Source organism: Mirounga leonina, unplaced genomic scaffold, assembly GCF_011800145.1.
Source record: "Mirounga leonina isolate KUSES-001 unplaced genomic scaffold, KU_Mleo_1.0 Mir_91, whole genome shotgun sequence".
Taxonomy (NCBI): Eukaryota; Metazoa; Chordata; class Mammalia; order Carnivora; family Phocidae; genus Mirounga; species Mirounga leonina.
In genome coordinates this window covers 21,412,056-21,436,163 of record NW_023270839.1, presented here as the reverse complement: position 1 = coordinate 21,436,163, position 24,108 = coordinate 21,412,056, and the positions used below count along the sequence as shown (strand labels likewise).

Sequence of the window (24,108 nt, the reverse complement as noted above, 5' to 3'; positions counted from 1 at the left end):
TCTTTCTTTCTTTCTTTCTTTCTTTCTTTCTTTCTTTCTTTCTTTCTAGAAATCTGTTCTTTCTTTTTTCAAAACATTTTATTTATTTATCAGAGAGAGAAAACGCGCAAGCAGGGGGAGCTGCAGGCTCCCTGCTGAGCAGGGAGCCCAATGCGGGACTCAATCCCGGGACTCGATCCCGGGACTCGATCCTGGGACTCCAGGATCATGACCTGAGCCGAAGGCAGACGCTTAACTGACTGAGCCACCCAGGCGTCCCATGAGCAAGGCTTTCTTTCATTCCCTCTCTGAGAAGACTTCCAACGCGATGTTCCTTGAAGTAGACATGGGTGACAGTCAGGTTGTTGCTTCAGAGTGTGAAGCCAAATACATGCCAACCTTCCATTTTTTAAAAAGGGACAAAAGGTGAGTGAATTTTCTGGAACTAATAAGGAAAAACTTGAAGCTACCATTAATGAATTAATCTAATTATGTGTTCTGAAAACATAACCAGCCATTGGCTGTTTAAAACTTGTCATTCTTGGGACGCCTGGGTGGCTCAGTTGGTTAAGCGACTGCCTTCGGCTCAGGTCATGATCCTGGAGTCCCAGGATCGAGTCCCGCGTCGGGCTCCCTGCTCAGCAGGGAGTCTGCTTCTCCCTCTGACCCTCCTCCCTCTCATGCTCTATCTCATTCTCTCTCTCAAATAAATAAATAAAAAGAAAAAAAATCTTTAAAACTTGTAATTCTTTTTTATTTATAAAAAGGAAAGATTGAGTATGAAGGCTACATACTCAACTGCCTTCTGATTATAAGTGACTAAATAAAATACTAATTCTACCCTTAAAAAAAAATACTTCAAAATCACTTCATTTTGTTTCAGTGACAACCTTGAGCTAGGTATTATTTTTCTTACTTAAAGGATGAAGAACCATGAGGCTTAAAGAATTAAAGTGATTTGCTCAAGGTCATAAGGAAATGGAGTAGACTAATGTGTACCTACCTCTTTCTTACTGTAAGGAGGTCATGACATTGGAACACCCCACTAGCCTCTTTCTTTACCACCTCTTCCAAATGCATGGGAGTTTTTCTTCCAGGTGGGCCCATGATAAGACATATTTTGGGTGACAGAAACCCCTCAGCCAACCACCCCAACAATATCTGTCTTCCCCTTGGAAGTCTCACTCCCTCTGGAACCCTGTTATGAGAGAAGACAGCACGGCAGCATGGCTTTTGGGGACCAGTGAACAGGGCAACAGCGTTCCTCAGGTTCTAGTTTTGTTGGGTGTGCAGCGAGATATGGGAATCTTATACGTGGTACCAGGAGAAGCCAAGTTGGGTTGGTTCAGGGAAGCTCTGGCTGGAGCCTGTCTGTCCCTGTGCTATGCAGAAAGCCCAGCTGCTCCCCAGATCCAGCAGCCCCAGTATCCAAATGCCACAGCTGAGTCACATTCTTCACCCTGCCCTAGATTACTAATTCCTTTGTTTCTCAGCTTTTTCCTCATTCACTCTCTCTCAGGTCATGTGTTGTCCTCTTTCTGCTTACTACTAACAGTTTTTTCAGAAGTTCCTTAGAATCTCAATCCTTGTATCAGCAATGATGGCAGTCCCATCCCACCCCACCGCACAAAGTGGGTGACAAAGGAGATGATTCACTTTAGTGTTCTTGAACCATAGGATCATGATCTGAGCCAAAGGCAGTTGCTTAACCGACTGAGCCACCCAGGCGCCCCCAGCTATTTTCATTTTAAAAACATGACTTTAGAAAGCAAGAAGTACAAAAATGTATGGATAAAGTGATAATTGCAACTTTATTGTAAGCCCCAAACCCTGTAGACTATACAAATACCCAAAATACTATGATTTGCTTTATGAGTGACACAATGGAATATGGTGATTAAAAATAATGATGTGTGTAAATATTGACATAAAAAGGAATATAACAATTTATTAAATGAAAACAAATGCAAAACAGTATGTAGAGGGCAAATGACCCAGTTTCTTCAACATAATAATGACATTTAACAAAATGGAGGGGAACTATAATACATTCAAAGAAACTTAAGAGACATATTAACCACATGCAATGTGTTTGGATCCTGATTCAAGAAAATGCCTTGGAGCAGGGCAGCCTCCCAGCTAAACTCGAGGCGTTGGAAGCTGAGTGCAGGGACAGGGCTCTGCTGTATTTTCAAGTCCTAAATTTTGGAATGATTATCTCCTCAGCTCTAATGATCTGGAAGGGGTTAGTGCTCATAACTGGAAGTGAAAGTCCAATTGTGGTAGTGCTCAGGGGCAGCATGGAACCTGCATTTCATAGAGATCTTCTCTTTTTAGCAAATCGAGTTGAAGATCCAATGTGATTGGGAGAAAATGGTTGTTTTTAGGATAGAAGGAAGAGAAACTCCTATAGTTCATGGAGTTTTGAAGACTCATGAGAAGCAAAATGGGGACACCTGGATGGCTCTGTCGGTTGAACATCTGCCTTCAGCTCAGGTCATGATCCCAGGGTCCTGAGATCGAGTCCCAAATCGGGTTCCTCGCTCAGCGGGGAGCCTGCTTCTCCCTCTGTCTGCCGCTCCCCCTGCTTGTGCTCTCTCTCTGACAAAAAAATAAAATCTTTTTTTTAAAAAAAGAAGAAGCAAAATTGGACATACCAATTTTTGACAAGAGGAGATAATAACGTGGTTGATGACCGAGGCCTCTATAAACAGGGACAACACTGTCTAGAGAAGAAAAATGTCGTGGGGAGAGCAAGGGGATTTGTTCCTTATATTAGGATTGTGACAATCCTCATGAATGACGATCCTCATGAATGACTATGCAGTACTCTTTCGGCTGGGTGTATTTGTGCAGGTCCATCGTGAGTAAGAAGTCTGCCTTCTGTTTTCGGAAGATGCTCTGCTTTTCCTTACTGAATGTTTGGAGTAGATATTGGTCTATGATTGGTGGAGCAGAGAACGCACCTATCTGCACAGCTTGTTAGCAATGGTTTGCATTAGTTTCTGTTTCCACGCCAGGGTATGTATGGGAGGGGGCATGGGCACCTTGGCACGCACTCGGGGGGCTCTCAAATCATAGGATTTCATATGTTGTCATTGTCAGACTTTCACATTTTGTACATCAGTGAATTTTTTTATATTAAAAGTTTGAACCAAAGAGAAAAAAAGAAAAGAGAAGGAAGGGAGGAAGGGAGGGAGAGAGAGAGGGAGAGAGAAAGAAAGAAAGAAAGAAAGAAAGAAAGAAAGAAGAAAGAAAGAAAGAGAAAGAAAGAAAGAAAGAAGAAAGAAAAAAGAAAGAAAGAAAAGAAAGAAAAAAGAAAGAAAAAAGAAAGAAAAAATGAAAATGAGGTGGAGAAATTCACTTTTTTTTAGGTAATTGGAGAAAGTTGGACTTGGATTGATGGGGGTGTTAGATGGTGTGAAGCAATTATTGTTAATTTCACTAATGGGAATTGTGATAAGTAAAAAAAAAAGTCCTTATTTGTTATGGGTGAAAATGGGGGGAAAGTAGGTAAAGTACATTCCCATTCCTGATTATAAATACAGGTACATGTTTTAGAGATGTATAGAGATGCACAGGGAAAAGCTGGAAGGAAGCTCTCCAACTTATTAGCATCCTTGGAGAACAGATTATGGCTGATTTTCTCTTCTTCTTACTTACCTGCCTTTATTTTCTTAACAATGTACAAAGGTGTGTGATAAGGTGAGGGACAGACACCCTTATCTCTCGGTGGCAAGGGCTCTGCTCTTGGGATTCCTCTTGGGATTCCCTCAGGGATTCCTCTTGAAATTCCTGCAGGGAGGAGTTGCTGAGGCAGGTCTGTGGGACAGGCCTCCAGGCTCAAGGAGCGGGTAGTTCAGTACACAGGGAGCCTGTGAGATCTGGGCAGGACACATGGGGCTTTAGCACCAACCTCCTGAAGGCTGGAGCCCATCCCAAGGGAGCTGCCCCCCCACCGTTCCTCGGTGGTGCTGTGCCCACAACGGGCCCACTTTGGCCCAGACCCACCTTCTTCCCAGAGCTCCCTCCTAACCATGGATGGATTGCTGGGGTCTCCCACCCCCTGCTCGGCTGTGCTTCTGCCTCCAGTCCTATGTAGAGCATAGAAAGGCCAGTGACCACCAGCAGGGAAATCAGTGATGGAGCCAGCTCTCCTAGGGCCCAGCTCTGGGCTGTACAGACGTCCTCAGGACCATACCTGGGGGCCCGAGGCTAAGTAACAGAACAAGGTGATGCCCAGGACGCAGGTGCTTCCACAGGCAGCGCCTCCACCCCTGCTTCCTCTCACCTCCCTCCCCCAGGGGACCTCCTCACACACACATATATGCACACACGGGACTGGAACTGAAACCCAAGAACACCCCTCACACCTCCAGCCTGAGGGCCAACCCCCCCGCCCCCTTAAGGGGTCCTCACCTCCCAGGGCCTTGGCATGATGGGAACCCTGTATAACATTGTAACTGAACTAATGTGAGTTCCCTTCTTGGTGAGTTGCAGGTAGAATCTACACCAGGTGAGTTGTTGCACAATCTAAAATTTATTTGCAACAAATAAGATCATGGGGAATAACTTCCAAAGCTGTGACTCCCCAAGCAAGGGTGGATGAGTTCCTCTTATTTAGGGTTAGGATGAATATTTAAAAAGGGGATCCTTGTCATGGTATGTAGAGGTGGGCATAGTGTTGTGCCTACATACGTTGTGTATTACGTAAATGAGGCTTGTGCTCCTCCATGAATGGGGATTTTGGTATTATAAGGGGATAAAGGTAATTGCCAATCATCCCAGAGGCCACTCCATGGTTCATGTGTGCAGGCTCAAGTTGGGCATTTAGCTCAAACTGGGCTGGGTCGTCTGGGTCTTATTAGGGCAGACGTTATTGCTTGAGTTTTGGTTTCCAATATGGGATGTTATGCCTGTTAGGTCTTTTGCCTGAGCTAAGAGATAAGCTGGAGAGAAGAGCATAAGGGAAAAGTGGGGCAAAGGTCGGTGAGTACAAGCAAATGGGCAGTAAAGATCAGATCTTAGGGTCTAGCTGGTGACGCTATCAGTGGTGATAGAGACCTTGAGATCATCTTGCCCAATCCTTCTATTAAAAAGGGTGGAAACCAAGACTCGGAGTCGGGGAGTGACCTGGCAATCAGTGAGTCAGTGGTGGGTCCAGGATTAGATAGGACCCAAGAAGCCTGGCATCAAACCCTTTACAACGCACTGCCTCTCATCCGCCCAATGTGTCGAAGACTGAGGATAGAGGCTACTCCGCCGCCCCACTGATGGTAAGATCGGCGGAGCAGTCTCTTGGCAGGAACACCATCTGTACATCCTGTGTCCCTTCCAGGGGCCAGGGAAAGGAGCTCAGTGTCTGACTCCAGGAGGGTTTTAAGAGGAGAGGGAAGCTGGGAGTGGGGGAACGGAGGCCTGGGGAGGGGGGGACTGCTGTGCAGCTTCCTCATGGCAGGTGCTGCTCAGAGAACAGCCCCCCTGCAAGGAGCTCCTGGTCACACCACTTCCCTGCTCCTCCCCGAACCTACTGGGACTTGAGTGTGTGTGTGTGTGTGTGTGTGTGTGTTGGGGGCGGGTGGAGGTGGCAGAGATCTGCCTGCCACTCAGGAATGTGGGTCCCGTTGTTGGCCTTCTGTTTTCCAAGCCTAGGCTGAGATCATGTGCAGAGGACAGTTCGGGAAAAGGCAAATATCCACTAAATCCTGTCTGCCTCCTGCACTCCTAACTTCTGGCCCAAGCAACTTGGCCGCAGGCCCCCACTGTTCTCCCAAAGGGAGTAAAATAGGAGCCCCGAAGGAAGAGGCCGGCCTGCGCACACAGAAGTAAGGCTGACCGGGACGGCCTGAGAACCAGGGACGGGCCGCCCCCGGCAGTGAGTTCACATCCACTGGAGCCGCAGGTGGACGGCAAGAGGGAGCTGTGGCCTTTTCTCCTTTAGGGGCTGTGGGCTGGCCTCTCCCTTCCACCGTCTAGCCTGTCTTCAGGGTCTTTCTTCACAGCTCTCCACCGGTACACCCCCCGCCCCCGATGCTGGGAGTGCCGGCTGGGTGGGGTCCTCGGTGTTGATCGAAAGCTGACAAGGTGCCAGGCACTGGTGACGAGCACACGCTGGCCAGTGGGGACAAATTCTGGGTTCCGGGACTGATTCACTGAGTTAATCAATATTTATTGAGCACACGGTGGGGGTGGTGGGAGGAATCAATTCCTGGGCTTCCCGCACTTCCTTCCCAACAGCAGGGGGAACATTCAACAAGGCTGCAGAGGCCAGGGAGCCAGGCAGAGCTCGGGCCCTCTTACCCTCACCGCCCAGAGGGCTCACTGGGCAGCCAACCCTCGGTGGCCTCTCCTGCCACCCTCTCTGCCCCTGCTTGGGAGCTACCAAAGTGCGCCACGGCTTGGGAGCGGTGGGCGGATTTGGAAAGGGGAGGTGCTCTCTGAGCTGCTGTTTTCCATCAGGCTGTCCACTCTTCACGATTGCCCACATGCCAGAAGCACCAGGAAACAGAGACTGTGGGCCACCGACTTGCAAGATCCAGCCCAGTCAAGACTGTGAGATAAATGACACCTGTTTGTCCTTGGTAGCCCCACCTTTCTGCCACGACCCCCCGCCCCGCCCGCCGCCCCAGCTCCTAAGTTCCTCTCAGGTTCAGTGGCCTCTTTCCCCCAACAGACCACAATCAAAGGAAAAGTGGCTACTTGTGAATTTGACAGTGAATCCACTTCCCTCGGGGCATTCCTGTTGGAAGCCTTCCATCGAGAAGGGGAAGGCTTTCTCGTTCCATATTCAAGGAACTCTGGGCACCACGGAGCTGGCAGGGGGTTCAAGAGGCAGCAGCTGGTGAGTGTGGCTTTGGAGCGAAGCAGGACTCCGAGAAGAAAATGGGACAGTTCCACAAGTGGGCTGTGTGGCCTCTGAGTGTGCACCGAAGTCTCAAGATCCACCCCCCGCCCAGAGATAACACGAGAGAGGAAGGGTGGCGGTGGGTGACCTTGAGCAAATTGCTTGGCTTCTCTATTTCCTTAGCTGTAAAATAATCCTAGGCATTTGGCTTGCTGTGAGGATTAGAGTTCATTAACATAAATTCCCAGCAGTTAATGACATTATATAAGATGCAGAAAATGTGTCCCTTTCAAAAATCCTGGATCCTTCCCTTTATAAAACGAGTAACCAGAGGCCATTCCCCCCTAAAAAGGGGCACAAACAGACGGCAATAGTGAGGCCCCACAACCACAGTTTATTACCCAAAGTAGTCTGAGGGATTCCAAGCATCGGTCACGGCCCTCCCCAGTCACAAGAAAGCCAGAGCCTCTTCAAACTCAGCCTCCACTCCCAGCTGAAGGGAAGGATTAAAAGTCTGCAGGTCAGGTTATGTCACACTACAATATCCTCATTCTTGACTAATAATCTCAAAGTCACTAATGGGCATCAAGTGATTTGGACCCAAATCTTACACAGGAAAACCCTATGATTAAAATAAGACAGGAGAGATCATTCCAACAGAAAGATACCAAGAGCGTTCACGGTCTATGAGAAGGAGGAGGGAATTCTGTTTATAATGATCAGAATTTAATGGAATTGTCTATCATCAGTGAGTGTGAAGGGAATGCTCACCCTGTGAGGTGGGAAGACAGGTGCAACTGGCCAAACCCTCCTGGGCAAGTCTCCCAGGGGTATTCCCCTTGACTGTTGCCTTAAGAAAGGAGCCTCCTGGTTGCGTAGTGACAAAGGAACCCACAGTGACGGCCCCTAAATGCAGAAGGGTGGGGGTGGGGAGTGTGGGGAAGGCAGTTTAAGTTACACAGAGTTCTCGGGAGTTGAAGAAGAGGCAATCTTCCAGCAGTATTGAGAACTTTCCTGACTATTTCTACAATTGGAGAATGCAAGCAGGTTGGACCTCACTTGGGATTTTAGTTTTTGGGGTTTTTTTTAATTGATTTAAAAATGATCCTAGATCCAGGCAGGTCAGTTCCTTAAAGTCTCCTTTTATCATCAAACCAAATGGCACGTATGTCTAGAAACGCTGTCCTCTAAAAACTGCTGACAATCTTTCATCCCAGACCCTGAAATGAGATTTTTGATGGAAATCAATTTCTGTGCCAGTTGAGTCTGGACAAAGTTGTCTCTTCATAACTTAGCTCCCACCCCCACCTGGCCAGTCACTGCGGAACCAGGAAGCCAACGGGCAGATTTCTTCCCTTACTTAGGCCTTCCAGGAAGAAGGGCAGTTCCCCAGGACCTGCCTAACAAACTCTGCTATACTTGCTGAACTTTGCTCTATGTGAACAGGTAGGTCACTCCGGCTGCAAATTCCCCCAAACTGTCCCTACTTGTGTTTTTAAGGCACACCAATTCCTCTGTGTAAGGCTCTCTGCTTATAATGAATTATTTTAATTATTCTTGCTACTCAAAAAAAACTTCTGCATCACAGTCTTCCCCTGCCCTGAGATACTGGCGTGGGGCAGGGATGAGGGCAGAGCCCAATTCATATTAGGGGTTCTGGTCCTTGGGGTCGCACTTGAGCATGACTTTCAACCCCAATCCCTTTCTGGCTGTTTCAAAGGCTTCCAGAGCTTTCTCCAGGGGAAACCTATGGGTGACTAAGGGCTTTATGTTCACAGACTTGGAGGCAAGCATCGAAATCGCCATCGGCCACCTGTAAGAGATCACAAGTGTTACATTCAACCTACAGGAGGACAGAACCAGGTCCCCAAAACCACCAAGCACACGATCAGCTTGGCCATATTTATTTATAGTGCTGTGGTTCTACAAGGTCTATTCTACAAACAGTGGTAGAAATGATCTTATGACCTGCAATATGGGAGTACAGGGTCTGTTCCCAAAGGCCTCCACCCCTCTGCAATGTCTGTCACGGAGCCTAGAATTGCTTTGGCATGAAGGCATAAGGCATATGGAAGCCACTGTGGAAAGGGAGATAAGCCTCAGAGAGGCAGCCGACGATAATACATCCATATCCCTTTGCAGCATGGCGTGGCAGAGTTTATTGGAAAATGGCATTCTGCTGACGGAATGGCCACAGACTGTAATGGTGGGAGGAGGGACACTGCTGGGAAAGGTGGTCCTGGGAAAATTGCCCAGTTGGGGAGAGGCTAGGGCCACAGAGCATGAGGTGGGGTGAACTAAGACCCTCTCACTTCCCAGGGTGGGCCCTGGGGCTCTGGGGTGGAAACCAAGGGACTTGAGTTCTTGCTGTTGTCCCCCTTTCTCTCCTTCTTCCCTTTAAAGAGAGAAAATGAAGAGCTGGCCAGTTGAGGAAATGAAGAAGAGAGGGCCTGCGTGATGAGGGGCAGATACCCAAGAAGAGCATGCTTCAAGATCCCCCACCTTCCCTCCTTCCCTCTGCCATCTCTGCCTTTCTGTTTTTTAACCAGGAGTGATGCTCTCTCTTTGCATCCCTACCATGACACGTGGCTGTCAGTGTGGCTAGGGAGTGCCCTTCATGAATAAACGGGAGAGACTCTTGGTCCCAGAGGCCGTGCAGGGGTCCTGCTGGCCGCTCGCCACCCTGGCTCACCCACAACATACTCACGTGTTGCAATATCGAAACACGCCCTTGATATCCACCTCCCGGATGGCCGCGTGCACCAGGGGCACACTGGTCATCTCGGAGCCCAGCCCTACGAGCACCAGGGTCCCACCAGAACGAGTAGCCTGAAGAGGAGATGAGAACAAGAAAACCCAGAAGATCAGAAAATGCAGACTTCTCACTCAAAATGACTTTTGTCACTTAAATATCTGTTTGCATCAGGTGAGTATCCAAATATTCCAGAGAATATGATTCTTTCTGTACTGTTGAACTCTTCCATATGTCGACGAAACTTAACAGAGCAGCAGAGTTATCTTTAATGATCCTGAAGTAACACACTTTACCAGTGGAGGACCAGGCACAGGGGGAGCCCCTCCAGCCCCTGAGCATCTCTCAGAGCTTTACTAATTCCGTACCAGGTGTTGGCTCAGGCACCTCCTCATCTCAGCACCCATCCCTCCTCCAGAATGTCAACGCCACAAAAGACAGGACTTTTGTCAAACCTCTAAGGAACCACCCTCTCGGTGAGGAAACTACCAAGCACATACAAATGGGGAGGGCCACTAGAATTCTGTGGCTTGAACATTGCCTTATTCGTGCAGGCTAGCTGACATTTAGAAATATTTTTGTTCCAGAGACATTTATCCCAATAGTATCATCAATCACAACAGATTTTGTCTTCCTTGAACATCTATCTGCTTTATCAGTTCCCTCCTTGGAGTGGGCCAGACATGGAAATTTCTCCCGATAATCTCCACATGATTCCACATGAGTGTTGTGCCTGCTCCAGAGATTTTTGGAGATCACTGTGGTCAACGTTGTGAGAGACAGAAAAATAGTTCATTTGCCTCAGTTTTCATGACAGTTGGCAGGAGCAAGCACTTCCTGGAACCATTCTAAGTTTACTGAGTGGAGCTGCAAAGGGGCATCCACCACAGCCTCTATCTCTGAGGGGAAGGATCCACCATGAAGAGAGGCCTGCAGCACTAGGGTGACTCTGGAATTTACACTTTTGAGCTGTGGGACCCTCTCAACCAGCTTCTTCATGTGTAAGATCAGGATGATGCCTCCCCAGCAGGGCGGTTTGCCTAACAATCACAGTGCTCAGCACTTGGTTGGGCTCATGGTTTGGCACGTTTTCTGTTTTTACTGAAGCACAGAGTCACTTACAAACCACCTGTGACTTATGAACCCTGTTGGTAAGGGGGGAGGCTCTCTCCCCACTGGAAAAGGTGGGGTGGGGTGTGGGATCAAAGTTGTGACTGAGCCACAGAAAACTCTTTTGAGTGAGAAATTTCCTTGGAAAACTGTTCCCCCATCAGCATCTCCTCTCCACCTAGTCAGAAGGAGGAGGGACACTGCCAGACTGGCCATCCCAAGGTGCCAGGAGGCCAGCAGTTTGCTGACCACAGACAAAGGAACACTTGGACTACCTGACCATTGTTTTGTGGGTGTGACCTCTGCACCAAGATGACAAGAATTCTACCCTGAGCCTTTGCCACGTCTCCTCCCAAACATTTTCTAGTCACAAATCTGGCAGGAAAGTGGCTCTCAGGTATGTCCATATAAGGTGCCTCGACCTAACCTGCGCACTGGCGGGGTGGCCTGCAGTGTTCTGAAGCATCTGTCATGCACGACGGCCCCACCCCTCACTCAGGACAGGGCAGGCCCTTGGGTCACATTTACCTCTGCACCTACCTCAGGGAGCCTGGCAATTGGGCTCCCCCATCAACAGCTGGAGATAGATGCCAACTGTTCCCAGTGCCCTCCAGGCGGCGGAGAAGGGGAGGAAAGTCTTGCACTGGGGAGCCATGTCTTTTACTGCCTGTCTGTGGAGTGAGGGGTCACTGACTGCCAACAACTTGAAGACAGCCAGACATGCCTTATGCATCATGGCCCCCAAGGGCCCCGGCACAAAGCCAGGACACAGCCGGTGCCCAAGACATGTCATTGGTCGACTGATCACACACAGACCCATCGCCCCCTGAGTTTCGGGGTTCTCTTTGCCCCTTGCCACAAGGCAGCTGGTACTTCTGACAGTGGAGCAGGGGGGAGGCCGGCTCCAGCTGCAACTTAGGGCAAAGCAAGAGAAAGGGGCGCCTGTTCCTCTCCCGTCCCACCCCTTCCTCACCCCTGATGCCAGGGGCATCCTGGTGGGAAGATGGCGAGGCAGCTCGGCCCGGGTACCAGGTCAGCTTTCCCCAGAAGGTCTGGCGTGCTGCAAATGCCCTTCTGCATGCCCCGGCTGTGACTCAGAAGGAAGGAGGAAGCCCGCACCGCTGCGGGACAGCAGTGCGGGCGGCAGGGCAGGAATGCCCCGGGGTGGGAGCTCCTGCTCCCACCCTCCTCAGCCCCGTCCCTCCTGCCCGAGCACAGCTGCCCACTGGCTCCTTGGGCCCTGCTTCCCTTCTCTCCTAAGCGGCGGACAGGATGAGACACGCTCAGACGTTGGGGCAGTGTGCTCGGGGCAAGCCACCAGGCCTCCCATGGGAAAATGTGGAAAGGGGTAATGAGTCTCCATGGCCACGGTGCAGACCTGACGTCACATTTACAAAGCCCCCAGCAGAAGACCCAACACACGGTAGGGCTGGAACCTAGAAGGTATTCTTTCTCCCCTCATTTCATCATACTTGGATCCCTCAACGCCACTCCCCACCCCTGTGTGTTCCCCGCCCTCCCCCACCACCCCCCATTTCCACCAACTTCCCATAAATTCCGGGTGGGTCACTAAGGGGCAAATCAGGTATTGGCAGCTTACCCTTTCCCAGGTCTGGGAGAGAAGAGTAGTAGCCAACTGTGACCCTGAAAAACCACCCCACCTTCGTGACTAACTAAATTAATGGCTGTTGCTTTGTATCAGTGACTCAAAGACAGCAGTTTTCCTCAATAAAGGAAGATAGGGATTTCCCACACACAACTAAAGCATGGTTTCCCGTTCCTCCTGTTGATTTTTTTTTTTTTTTTTTTTTTTAACCAAGAGTCCTTTTATGACTCTTCATAAAAGGACTCTTGGTCCTTTTGATCACTGGTCCATATGATCACTTCAGGGGTGGGTCTCCTAACATCTTTCAACGGCCATATACACCTGTTACCTCATTTGAGCCTCACAATGACCCAATAAGGAAGGATGTGAAGCAAGTGAGATAAAACAAATAAGCAAACAAAAACCAGAGATACCGAGATCACCTCACTTTGTCTGGGGGTCACACGGTAAGGTAGTGGAGACACTCAATTCCAGCACTCCTTACCGCCGCCTACCCTGTGCTGATTCCCCAAAGCTGCGCACCAGCCGCCCTCATCCAACTCACATAGATGCCTGACTGGATGGCGGACTCTGCCCCTGTGCACTCGATGCTCACTTCCGGCTTGCACCCCAGCAGATCTTCCACTTTGCTGGCGATTTCCTGAGGGCTCTCCTTGGAGATCTGGAGGACGATATCAGCCCCCACTTCCCTGGCTTTGGACAACCGAGAGGCAGACAGATCTAAAGTGGAACAAAAGTTTCTTTCAAACTGAGGAACTGGATGGTGGATTAGGGAGAAAAAGGTGGAGGGGCAGGTTTTAATAGTAGTGAAGCTCCAGTGTAGTGGGTGGTGCCAATGAGCCCAACACACATACTCTCTACACCCCCCCACACCCCTATACACACCACACAGCCGTGCACTCTCTCTCTCTGAAAGGTAACTGCTCCTCATACATACACTCTCAGATAACTTCGACACACACTCTGATACCTTCTTTGCACACAAAACACATTCACTCACCTATATCCCTACCCCCCTTCACATACTCTACACAACTCTACACACTTACCCACACCCACACTCTCACAGATACCTTTACACACACACATTCTCTCTCACAGAGTCTTCTCCACACACATCCTCTATACCCTACATGCTTCCACACATACTACACTGACCCACGTATGCTGTCACAGATAAGCTCTCCTCACACATACACACATCTCCCACCCACCACCCACCTCACACACAAACACCCTTTTATAAACGTATACATCCCACTAACTCCACATCACACACACACGAGCACCCATTCTGTGCCTCCTGGGTTTGGCCAAATGGACCAAGGGCGAAGCCTCTTCTTAGAACCAAGTGAGCGGTAGGGGCATCTGAGGTCCACACATAAAGAGCCAGGTCCTCTTCTCCAGAGCATCTACCCTCTCCCAGAAGCTTCAAAAGACTCTCCTCCTGAGCCCTGAGGTGGTCATCCCCTGGGTGGGCTTTTCAACCCTGGAACCCAGGGGAAAAAAGGAGGAGCCTCTTTAGAAACCCAGCACCCCAGGAAGGGGAGAGTTCTCATGCCCTTGCTCCAAACTATAAGCCAGCTGTTTCCTCTTCAAGGAGATTTTTTTTTTTTTAATTTACTATTTACTTTGAGAGAGAGAGAGAGAGCACACAAGCAGGGAGGGGGAGGGGCAAAAGGAGACGGAGAAGCAGGCTTCCCACTGAGCAGGGAGCCCGACTCGGGACTCGATCCCAGGACTCTGAGGAGCGATCATGACCTGAGCCGAAGGCAGCCGCTTAACGACTGAGCCACGCAGGCACCCCCTCTTCAAGAAGATTTAAAAAGAAAACCTTCTTACCAGTCACCAGCACTTGAGCTGCACCCATTGCCTTGGCCACGATCAGAGTGACCAGTCCTATCGGCCCTAAATAAAGCAGAAAATGGGAGATGTTTGTGCAATATTAAACACCAGCTCTCCCCCCCTTGTCCAGGCCATGGACAGGAACCATATCTTTTGTGCACCTCTAGCGTCTATCCCAGTGCCTGACACATAGTGAGACCTTAACGGCTGTTCGAATACATAAGTAAATGACTATATGAAGAACTGTTCTCTACACGAAATTTTGCTCCTAGTGCTGAGTTCTATTTAATTCTCTCAGACCTCAGAGCTAGAAATTTGCCATTTACTCTTGGATACTGCTTGGGGTAATGTCAAAGAACCAGAGGGCTCAAGGAAACATATATTTGTTAAGAGAATAAGATGTCTCAGAAGGTCTGGATACATTGTCCTGTTCTCTCTTTGACCCCTACCTTCTTACTGTCCATCACATCTCCCCAAGGAGAGACACATCCTTTACAGGTGCCCTCTAAGAACTATCTTGGAGGGTGTCATTAAGTGAACTGGCTCCCTGGGTTGACCCAGCTTCTCAAGCATCTCTAAGTTGTTCAGGTGCCTAAAAAATCAGCCCAGAGACCACCTGCTTCCCACAGAATCTGCATGCTAGATGACACAGTTTTAATACACAAAAAACCAGACCCACAAAATGAAGCTATGCAGATTATCTTTGAGGATTGGCTTTTTGACAATGCCTTTGAAAATAATTTTGTGAGTTTCCCCCAAAATCAAAACACTGGAACATACTTGAAATGATCAACAGAGGTGATTAGCTAAACAAACTATAGTGGGGTACCACATAGCTCTTAAAAATCGTGTCATAACTCTCTTATCTAGTGTCATGGAAAGATGTTCATAATATATTGATTTTTGTCTTTATAAAAGATAAAATAAAGCGTGTTTAGCATGATCTCATTTTAGAAAAACCTGAAAGATTCTACATCAAAATATTTACAGTGGTTCTCTCAGGCTGATAGGTGATGGAGCTATGGGTGAATCTCTCTGCGTGTATGTACACGTGTGGGATGTGTGACTTCTTTTTCTATGTCAAAAAGGCATTACTTATGTGGATTTAACATAGATATGTCACTTGAACACTACACTGTGTTAGCTCATTGAGGCAAGTCTGTTCTATACCCATCACCTCTCTTAGAAAGCCCTGTAGTCATTTATTTGGCCCTGTCAAAATCAGTCCTGAAAAATGTATGAGGACTAACTCAAAATGGATTAAAGACTTGAACATCAAGACCTAAAACCATAAAACTCCTAGAAGAAAACAGACCATAAGCTCCTTGACATCAGCCTCGACATGATTTTTTGGATTTAAGCCCAAAGGCAAACGCTTTCTAATAAAAGCAGAAATAAACACGTGGGACCACATCAAACTAAAAAGCTTCTGCACAGCCGAGAAAACCATCAACAAAATGAAACAGTCAACCGACCAAATGAAAAAAAATATTTGCAAATCATATCTGATAAGAGGTTAATATCCAAAAAATATATAAAGAACTCCTACAACTCAATAGAAAAAAACCAAGCAATCTAATTTTAAAAATGGCCAAGGATCTATAGACATTTTCTTTTTTTTTTTAAAAGTAATCTCTACACCCAATGTGCATGCTCTACTGACTGAGTCAGCCAGGCACGCTTAAGCAGACACCTATCCAAAGCAGACATGCAGATGGCCAACAGGTACATGGAAAGGTGCTCGACATCACTAATCATCAGGGAAATACAAATCAAAACCACAATAAGATATCACCTCACACTTGTCAGAATGGCTACTATTAAAAAGACACAAAGACACGAAATAACAAGCGTTGCAGAGGATGTGGAGAAAAGGGAACCCTCATGCACTCTTGGTAGGAATGTAAATTTCCAACCACTATGGGAAACAACATGGAGAGTCCTCACAAAATTAAAAATAGAACTACCACATGATCCAAATAATTCCACTTTTGAGGATTTGAAGAAAATGAAAAACACTATCTCAAAAAGATATATGCACCCCATGTTCATTGCACCATTCCTTACAAGAGCCAAGATATGGAAACAACGTAAGTGTCCACCCATGGATGAAGATACAAAGAAAATGTGGTATATATGTACACAGTGGACTATCATTCAGCCATAAAAAGAAATCTTGCCATTTGTGACATGCATGGACTTTGAGGGCATTATGCTAAGTGCGGTAAGTGAGACAGACAAAGACAAATACCGTATGATCTCACAAACATGTGGAATTTAAAAAAACAAAATGAAGCCACAAAGCTCACAGATACAGAGTACAGATTGGTTGCCCAAGGGGGGTGGTGAGAGATGAGTGAAATAGGGGGAAGAGGGTCAAAAGGTACAAACTTCCAGTTATAAAATAAATAAATCACGGGGATATAATGTACAGTGTGGTGATTATAATTAATGATACCACATTGCATATTTGACAGTTGCTAAGAGAGTAGATCTTAAAAAGTTCTTATTGCAGGAAAAAAACACTTTGTAACTATGTATAGTGACAGATGATAACTGGACTTATTACGGTGATCATTTTGTCATATATATGAATATCAAATCATTACATTGTACATCTGAAACTAGTGTAATGTTATATGTTAATTATACCTAAAAAAAGTGTATGAGGAACACCAGATCACATCCGTAAGGAGCATGAGCATGCTGTCTGTGTCCCTAGCATTAGACACCTAGAATGTTTCAGTCTGAGGCTGCTAAGGTTTGTTCGGGTGGCTGGAAGCAGGGAAGGAAAGAAGGCAGCCACCCACGACCCCAACAAGCAAGAGTGCTGGCCCACAGTGAGCCGGACTCCATTCCTTCCACTGGCCATGACACCTTATTCCTGGATGGACCGGGAGAACACTTCTCTGGTATGGTTTAAGAGTTCCAAAAGTTGCCCTTCCCTTTACTACCAAAAATATGTCCCTCGTTTCCTGCCGAGTTAAAAAATAATTCCAAATTGCATTCTTTAAATGACCAAAAGGGTTATGTTGCCTGGGAAATAACCTGAGTTACTATTATGTCTGCAGACGGTTTATTTAGGCAAGTGTTGGTCACTGAGGGAAAGGGACATGTAACCCTCCCCCGCCTAGAAAGAGTCTAGGACCAATTTCAGCCATTGGAGGGGGAATGAGATGAGCAGAGGGATCTCCACATTCCCCTTTAATGAATTCTGTCATCTGTTTCTTACCAGCTCCACACACAAAGACCTTGTTCCCCAGGGTGACTCCAGCTCGCCGGCAGGCATGGATCCCCACAGACAGGGGTTCAATCAGGGCCCCTTCTTCAAAGGTGACATTATCAGGAAGCCTGGGGTGTCATTCAACACACTCAGTTAGTCCCTCTGGGTTAATAATAACAAGAGCTAATATTTATTGAGCATTTATTTATGTGCTAAGCAGTTTACATATATTCACTCACACAATCGTTGGAAGAGTTCCGGGGTGGGTACTAATATTCCCATTTTACAGACAAGGAAACAAAGCCTTGGGAGAATTAAATGACTTTGGTTCAAAACTAGTAAGAGGCTTGAAGGATTTGAAATGGAAACCAGATACGCCTGATTCCAGAGCCCAGGCCACACTGCCCTGCTCTGAAAATGGTTTTCTTTGGACAAATCACTTCGGTGAATGTGAACACATTATGTTTTCTTTAACATGTTGTCCAAGACAAGGTATGGTGTGGCTGTCATTAATAAATAATGAGAAGTTCATCTAACAAGAGGTTAATATAACCACATGCCAGCATTTCATCTGCTTCTCAAACTTAACATACAGCCTTTCTGGTTTCACCTCAGCAAACAATCCCAACTATCAGCAGCTTTGCAGAACAGTGATTTAGAAGCTGGTGTCACTCTGCTGTCCCTGTATGGTATGTTCCAGAAGAACCACATTTGATGGCTGCAGCTGCCTGACTGTCCCTGGACCGGTCATGATGGGAAAAGGACCTGTCTTCCAGGCAGATGATTAAATGTTGTGTCACCTTCACCACCGGGTTCTTGGTTTTCACTGTGTCCACTTGACCCTATTACCCGTCCCACTGATGATGACAGCAAACATTTGCATAAGGCTTTACAGATTAGAGGGCTTTTTCATCCATTATCTCATTTGATCCTCACCATGACCTTGTCAGGAAGGAAGGGCTTTATTTTTACTTTTATGCTACAGAAGAGGAAACTGAAGCCCAATGACATTCAGAGACTTGCCCAAGGTTACAAGGCTAATGAGTAGAAAAGCAAGACTTGAAGCCAGGTCTCCTCCTTGCACATCCCGCCTGCCCCATATTAGCTACCTCCTAGCACAAGTGCCTCTGGGTATCTCATTTCTGCCTGGTCCTCACTGTCCAGTATTTTTATTCAGTGCCCCAAACCTCCACATGCTAGAACATAAAATTCCTCAAGGTGGCAGCCAAGCCAAGTGCTCATTCCCATGATGTGTCACAGAATAATGAGGCCCGAAGTCGGCCTGCCTGCTGCTCTGCCTTCTCCTCGCCCCCCCCCCCACCCCTCTGCTTTTCTCCCACAATCCTCCCACTTCAGTCCTCTCCTGCTCAGATTGCCGCCATCACCCCTTCTACCCACACCACCCACCCCATCAACTCTATAAAAAGGACAAAAGTCTGAAATGAAATAATGAAGACTCCCAAATTCTCCCAAGGGACCGCCAACCACTCTCAGACTAGCCTGCCCCTTCACATCTGGGATTCCCCTGAAGCTTGTATGGGCTCTGAGCGGAGGGTGGCCTTTGGTCAGGACTGGTGCGTTCCTCTCACCTTCGCTCTGATTTCCCCTTGGCAGGAGAACACCCAGGAAAAATGGGATTGGGATGGCGATGATGGAAGATTGTGATGGAGAGATTATGCTACTGACGAGGCAGAAGCACCAGGCAGAGTCCCAGGCCCAGCGCCTTTGCCACTGATCTTTGAAGAGTCACTGGGTCCTCCTTCCCTGACCTTATTCGGTGAAGACTGAGGGAGAAGGAGGATGAGAGCACCCTAAGTTTCTTCTCAGCTCCAATCAATCATGACTGTCCCCTCCTCAGCCCTCCCATTAACATCGCCAACAGAACACACCCTCCCCCACCATGCCCTACAAATCCCATCCTCCCAACCCCAGTGCAAGGCTTCCTTTCAGACCTAACCTGTACCTATCCCCCAGACACAAGGCCATGGCTATGCCACAGCATGGCCCCATTTACTGAGCACCTACTATGTGCCAGGCCTCGTGCTGAATACTTGAAATGCTTTTCTCATTGAATTCTGTCAATAATTCTATGCATTTCAACATATAAGTGCTATTATCATCTCCATTTTCCAGGCAAAGACGTTAGGTTACAAAGTTTAACTCGCTGAAGGTCACACAGTTGGTAGAAGGCAGAGACCAGTGGCTAGTCTTCAACTTTACCATTTTGCTTTTCTGCCTCTCATGACAACCTTGTTTGGTGCCTCAACTTGGAAAGGGCCCAGACAAAGCGAGCTGGTTCAGGAACCACTTGCTGAAAGGTGGACTCCACCCAGGTAACCTGCTTTCTCCTAGAGCAGTTAGGTGTTGACTTACACCCATCACGAGGTCTGGCCTGTGACTCTCTCAAGGCTTCCAGGGGGCACTAGAAAACTCAGATCTGTCAGACTGCCCCTGTGACTGGCACCTGGCCTCCTTCAGGCAAGCCCCATCCTGGCCAACAGAGCCACAGCTGGGGCCGGGCCAGGATGGAGGAAAACACACCTGTCAGAAGGCCAGAAGGAAAGGGGCACTCAGCACCCACGGCTCCATGGGCTGGGACCTGTGCAGAAGGGGCAACACTTGGCTTCTGCCGGATACGAGCTCTCCCCCCAAAACCATACGGAGAGTTGGGATAGGGTAGTGAGCACAGGGCGGGAACTTAAGACTCACGGCTGCCCCAGCTTGCCTCCTGGCTCTGCTGTGTGCCCAATTAGCCTCCTCCGTCCAGCCTCTGCACCCCTGCACAGAACTGCTACACTGGTGCCCACCTCACCGCTGTTCTTATGAAGGTTAAGTCAGATAGAGCCTGCAAAGCACTGATGAGCACAAGGCCAGGCACGGAGTACTGACAATTGGGACTGCACATGCATTGCCTTATTGGGTCTTCAGCTGACTAAATGAGACCGAAGCAGCGGAAGGGGACGTCACTCGCTAGGAGGGAGGGGATCCAGGGTCCCAGAGCTCACACGCTGGCTCCAGGCCACGCTTCCTCAGTAAATCCCAGTGGCTGTTGTTACTGGTGTTGTGACCAGGGTCACTGCTGTAATAAGTTCTCTTTCCTGGGAGCTGCCTTGGAAACCAGCAATAGAGGACAAACCACAGCAGGTTATCTGCAGGATAGCTGGAGGGGAGCGAGTGAGTTCGGCAACAATTTTCTACTGTTGTCCTAGGTGAGGGGAGCTTCAACTCCAAGACTAAACCAAGTACTGTGAGTCAGTCTCAGCCCTGGGCAAGCTACCTTCCCTCAATGCCGCCAAGAAGGGCCTGTCGAGGGATGCTTCATGTCTGGAATTATGAGCTAAAAAGAACAAAGAAATCACCACAGGAAACTAGAAGAAAGAACCCCAACCAAATGGAGTGGGGAGAGGTCCCAGGTGGCCGGGCCGGGCCTCGAGCACTAACTTGTAGCAGAAGTCAGCGTTGTGCTTATAAAACCGGCAGAGGTTCCCGTCATCAGGGGGCGTGGCACAGAAGAAGATGGATGGCGACAGATTGTACCGGCCAATCTTGCAGAATTCATCCATTTCTCGCAGAGCGCCAGGCTCGATGGCAACACGATCCCCTGAAGAGGAAAACGCGAGCAGGGGCAGAGCTTCTGTGAAGGGACACGAGCTCCTGGGCAGGTGCCAACAGGGGACTCTGGCCCAGTGAGCCACCCCCCTACCTGGGATCCAGGGCGCCCCAGACAAGCCCAACCCGTTAGAGCTGCCACAGAAAACTCGGGATGCAGCACAGACTCACACTCTGGGAGAGTGACCAGCATACTTCTCCACAGACTGGTTTGGCCTGCCGTTCACCCACTCATGGAACAAGCCAACCCCCTCTCCCCTCAGCTCCACAACCACTTCCCAGCTTGGGAAACAGAGAACCAGCCCCAAATCCAAGGCAAGCCAGGACCCATCTCAAGCTGCTGTGTGGGGTTCGCAGACTTTTTTTCCTTCACCTGCTTTGAAAATATGGGGCAACGCCTTTACAAACACAAGAGCCACAATTATGGCATGTCTTATGTTCAGTCTGGTTGTATTTAGACAGTAACTAGGAATTGACGGATCCATGGGTTAACAGACTGGCTCGGGCAAATGACCCACAGAGGCCTGAGATTCCAGTGAAGAATAACATTCAGGCTTGTGAACTAGCGTCCTTCCCCTCTGTCTCACTGCGCCTGCTTGGAAACCCAGCCTTAGAAGTGCTCTTCTATCTTTCCATTATGGAAATTTTCCAACATGCATCAAAGTTGAAAGAACTGTACAGAAAATACCCAGACTTCCTCCTCTTTGATTCTTCAATTACTATGGGGCTAATTCGCTTCATCACATATTTACCCATCCATCCCACCTATCCGTTTCTCCTCTGTCCATCGCCCCATCTTCTTTCCTGATGCATTTCCAAGTAGGATGTAGCCATTAGTATACGCCATGCTTAAATACCTCAGCCTGCATATCATTAACCAGAGTTCAATACTTGTCTCTGGTTCTTTTTTAAGGTAAAATTTAGGTATTGATAAAATGCACAATCTTACATGGATCACTAGATGAATTTTTTTTTTTAAAGATTTTATTTATTTCGGGGCGCCTGGGTGGCTCAGTTGGTTAAGCAGCTGCCTTCGGCTCAGGTCATGATCCCAGGGTCCTGGGATCGAGCCCCGCATCAGGTTCCCTGCTTGGCGGGGAGCCTGCTTCTCCCTCTCCCTCTGCCTGCCTCTCTGCCTACTTGTTCTCTCTCTCTATCTCTCTGTCAAATAAATAAATAAAATCTTTAAAAAAAAAAGATTTTATTTATTTGACAGAGAGAGAGACAGCGAGAGAGGGAACACAAGCAGGGGGAGTGGAAGAGGGAGAAGCAGGCTTCCCGCAGAGCAGGGAGCCCGATGTGGGCCTTGATCCCAGGACCCTGGGATCACGACCCGAGCCGAAGGCAGACGCTTAACGACTGAGCCACCCAGGCGCCCCTAGATGAATTTTGATAAATGTACTCACCTGTGTAATATGAACCCCTATCATGATACAGGACATTACTACTACCTTGGAAATTCCTTCCTTTGTGTCCCTTCCCAGTCAATCCTCACCCCCTAGCCCCAGAGGGGTGTGTGAGTGGAGCTGGGGCCCTCCTTAGCCTGACGCATGTCACCCGTGGGAGGTTTGCCCTTTACTAAACAGATACATGTTAAGTTATTTTTATGTCTTTTTGTGTTAAAACTACCCACAGAAGAGCGCAGAGTCCTGGTACATAGTGAGCACTCCTTAACAGTAGTGGTGGCAGTGATGATAGTAGTCATGTAAGTAGTATTAACTATTTATATTGTGTTTATTATAACTATCTGAGCTGGTATTACTGAACAGGAAATTCACACTATAAGATAGAGAGCCAGATTGTATATAAGTTAGGAATTCTTCCATGCCTTAGATTTATTGATTCTTTAAGATTTATGTTAAAACTTTAGAAACAAATGTTAAGAACTACTCAGTGAGTGCTTTTCTTCTTTCTAGACTAGTTGATTAGACCTTTCAGTCCAGATCAGCATATGAAACACTTCAATAAAAATTTTGTGTTCTAGGGACACCTGGGTGGCTCAGTTGGTAAAGTGTCTGCCTTTGGTTCAGGTCATGGTCCCAGGGTCCTGGGATCAAGTCCCATATCTGGCTCCCTGCTCAGTGGGGAGCCTGCTTCTCCCTCTGCTGCTCCCCTTGCTTGTGCTCTCTCTCTCTCTCTGAGAAATAAATAAATAAATAAAATCTTTAAAAAAAGGATCTACAGAAATCCCTGCAACCACCAAAATGTGTTGCTCCACCTGTGTGTGTACCTCTCCGCTTTCTCTGCAGCCCTTGTTCCAAATTACGTTCTACCATTGACAATGACTTCTTCAAGCTAGCATTCAAGATTCTTCATAATCAGGTGGAGTTTTGTATGCCTCAGTTTTGTCTTCTGATGATTACATTATAGTAATATAATAATAAACTCACAGTTGAAGAGTGCTTTTTCAAGAGGGACTTTTATACAGATTATGCATTTTTAACATCTCCACTAACTCCCCAACACAGAACCTCTACTCTGAACAGCATAGAATTATTAGCACCCCAGATATGTTACACTTGCTTCTGTAATTTTATTACTCTGTTCCTCTTTTTTTTTTTAAAGATTTTATTTATTTATTTGAGAGAGAGAGAATGAGAGAGAGCAAGCACATGAGAGGGGGAAGGGTCAGAGGGAGAAGCAGACTCCCCACTGAGCAGGGAGCCCGATGCGGGACTTGATCCCGGGACTCCAGGATCATGACCTGAGCCGAAGGCAGTCGCTTAACCAACTGAGCCACCCAGGCGCCCTACTCTGTTCCTCTTAACCAGAATATTCGCTTCTGACCTCTTCACTAACTCAAATACAAAACCGTTCTCAGGCCTCCAGCTGCTGGACAGCCCAGGGGTTCTGAGCACTTGCTTTAGAGTCAGAAAGACCAAGGTCGGTACCCCAGCTTGAGATTCGCTAGTTTGTGACCCTGGGCAGTCACCATGTTTCGCTTTCTTCATTTGCTAAGGAAGAAAATAATGCCTACCTCAGAGTTGTTTCAACAGTGAAATACATAATTATACATGCAAATATTTAACATGGAGACTAACAAATAGTAAATCAATGAGTCTTAGCTGCCTTATTATTGTTAAATGTCCAGCTCAAAGACCTGTCTCTTCCATGAGCCTTCTTTAAACACCTCTGCCCAC

At 47.8% G+C, this 24,108-nt stretch overlaps 1 protein-coding gene and 1 pseudogene across 1 annotated transcript in view; one reads left to right on the top strand and one right to left on the bottom strand.

The window, feature by feature from the left end:
- Nucleotides 1-468, top strand: part of LOC118003425 — a 649-nt pseudogene extending 181 nt beyond the window's left edge.
- Nucleotides 469-7,200: 6,732 nt separating this feature from the next.
- Nucleotides 7,201-24,108, bottom strand: part of SORD (sorbitol dehydrogenase) — a 30,360-nt gene continuing 13,452 nt past the window's right edge. The window contains exons 4-9 of the mRNA XM_034993889.1: nucleotides 20,801-20,960; nucleotides 17,369-17,487; nucleotides 14,134-14,199; nucleotides 12,836-13,011; nucleotides 9,531-9,652; nucleotides 7,201-8,636 (exon numbers count right to left, since the gene is read on the bottom strand). Of these exons, the coding sequence (XP_034849780.1) occupies nucleotides 8,471-8,636; nucleotides 9,531-9,652; nucleotides 12,836-13,011; nucleotides 14,134-14,199; nucleotides 17,369-17,487; nucleotides 20,801-20,960 (809 nt within the window). The 3' untranslated portion in view covers nucleotides 7,201-8,470. The remainder of the gene's footprint in view (nucleotides 8,637-9,530; nucleotides 9,653-12,835; nucleotides 13,012-14,133; nucleotides 14,200-17,368; nucleotides 17,488-20,800; nucleotides 20,961-24,108) is intronic.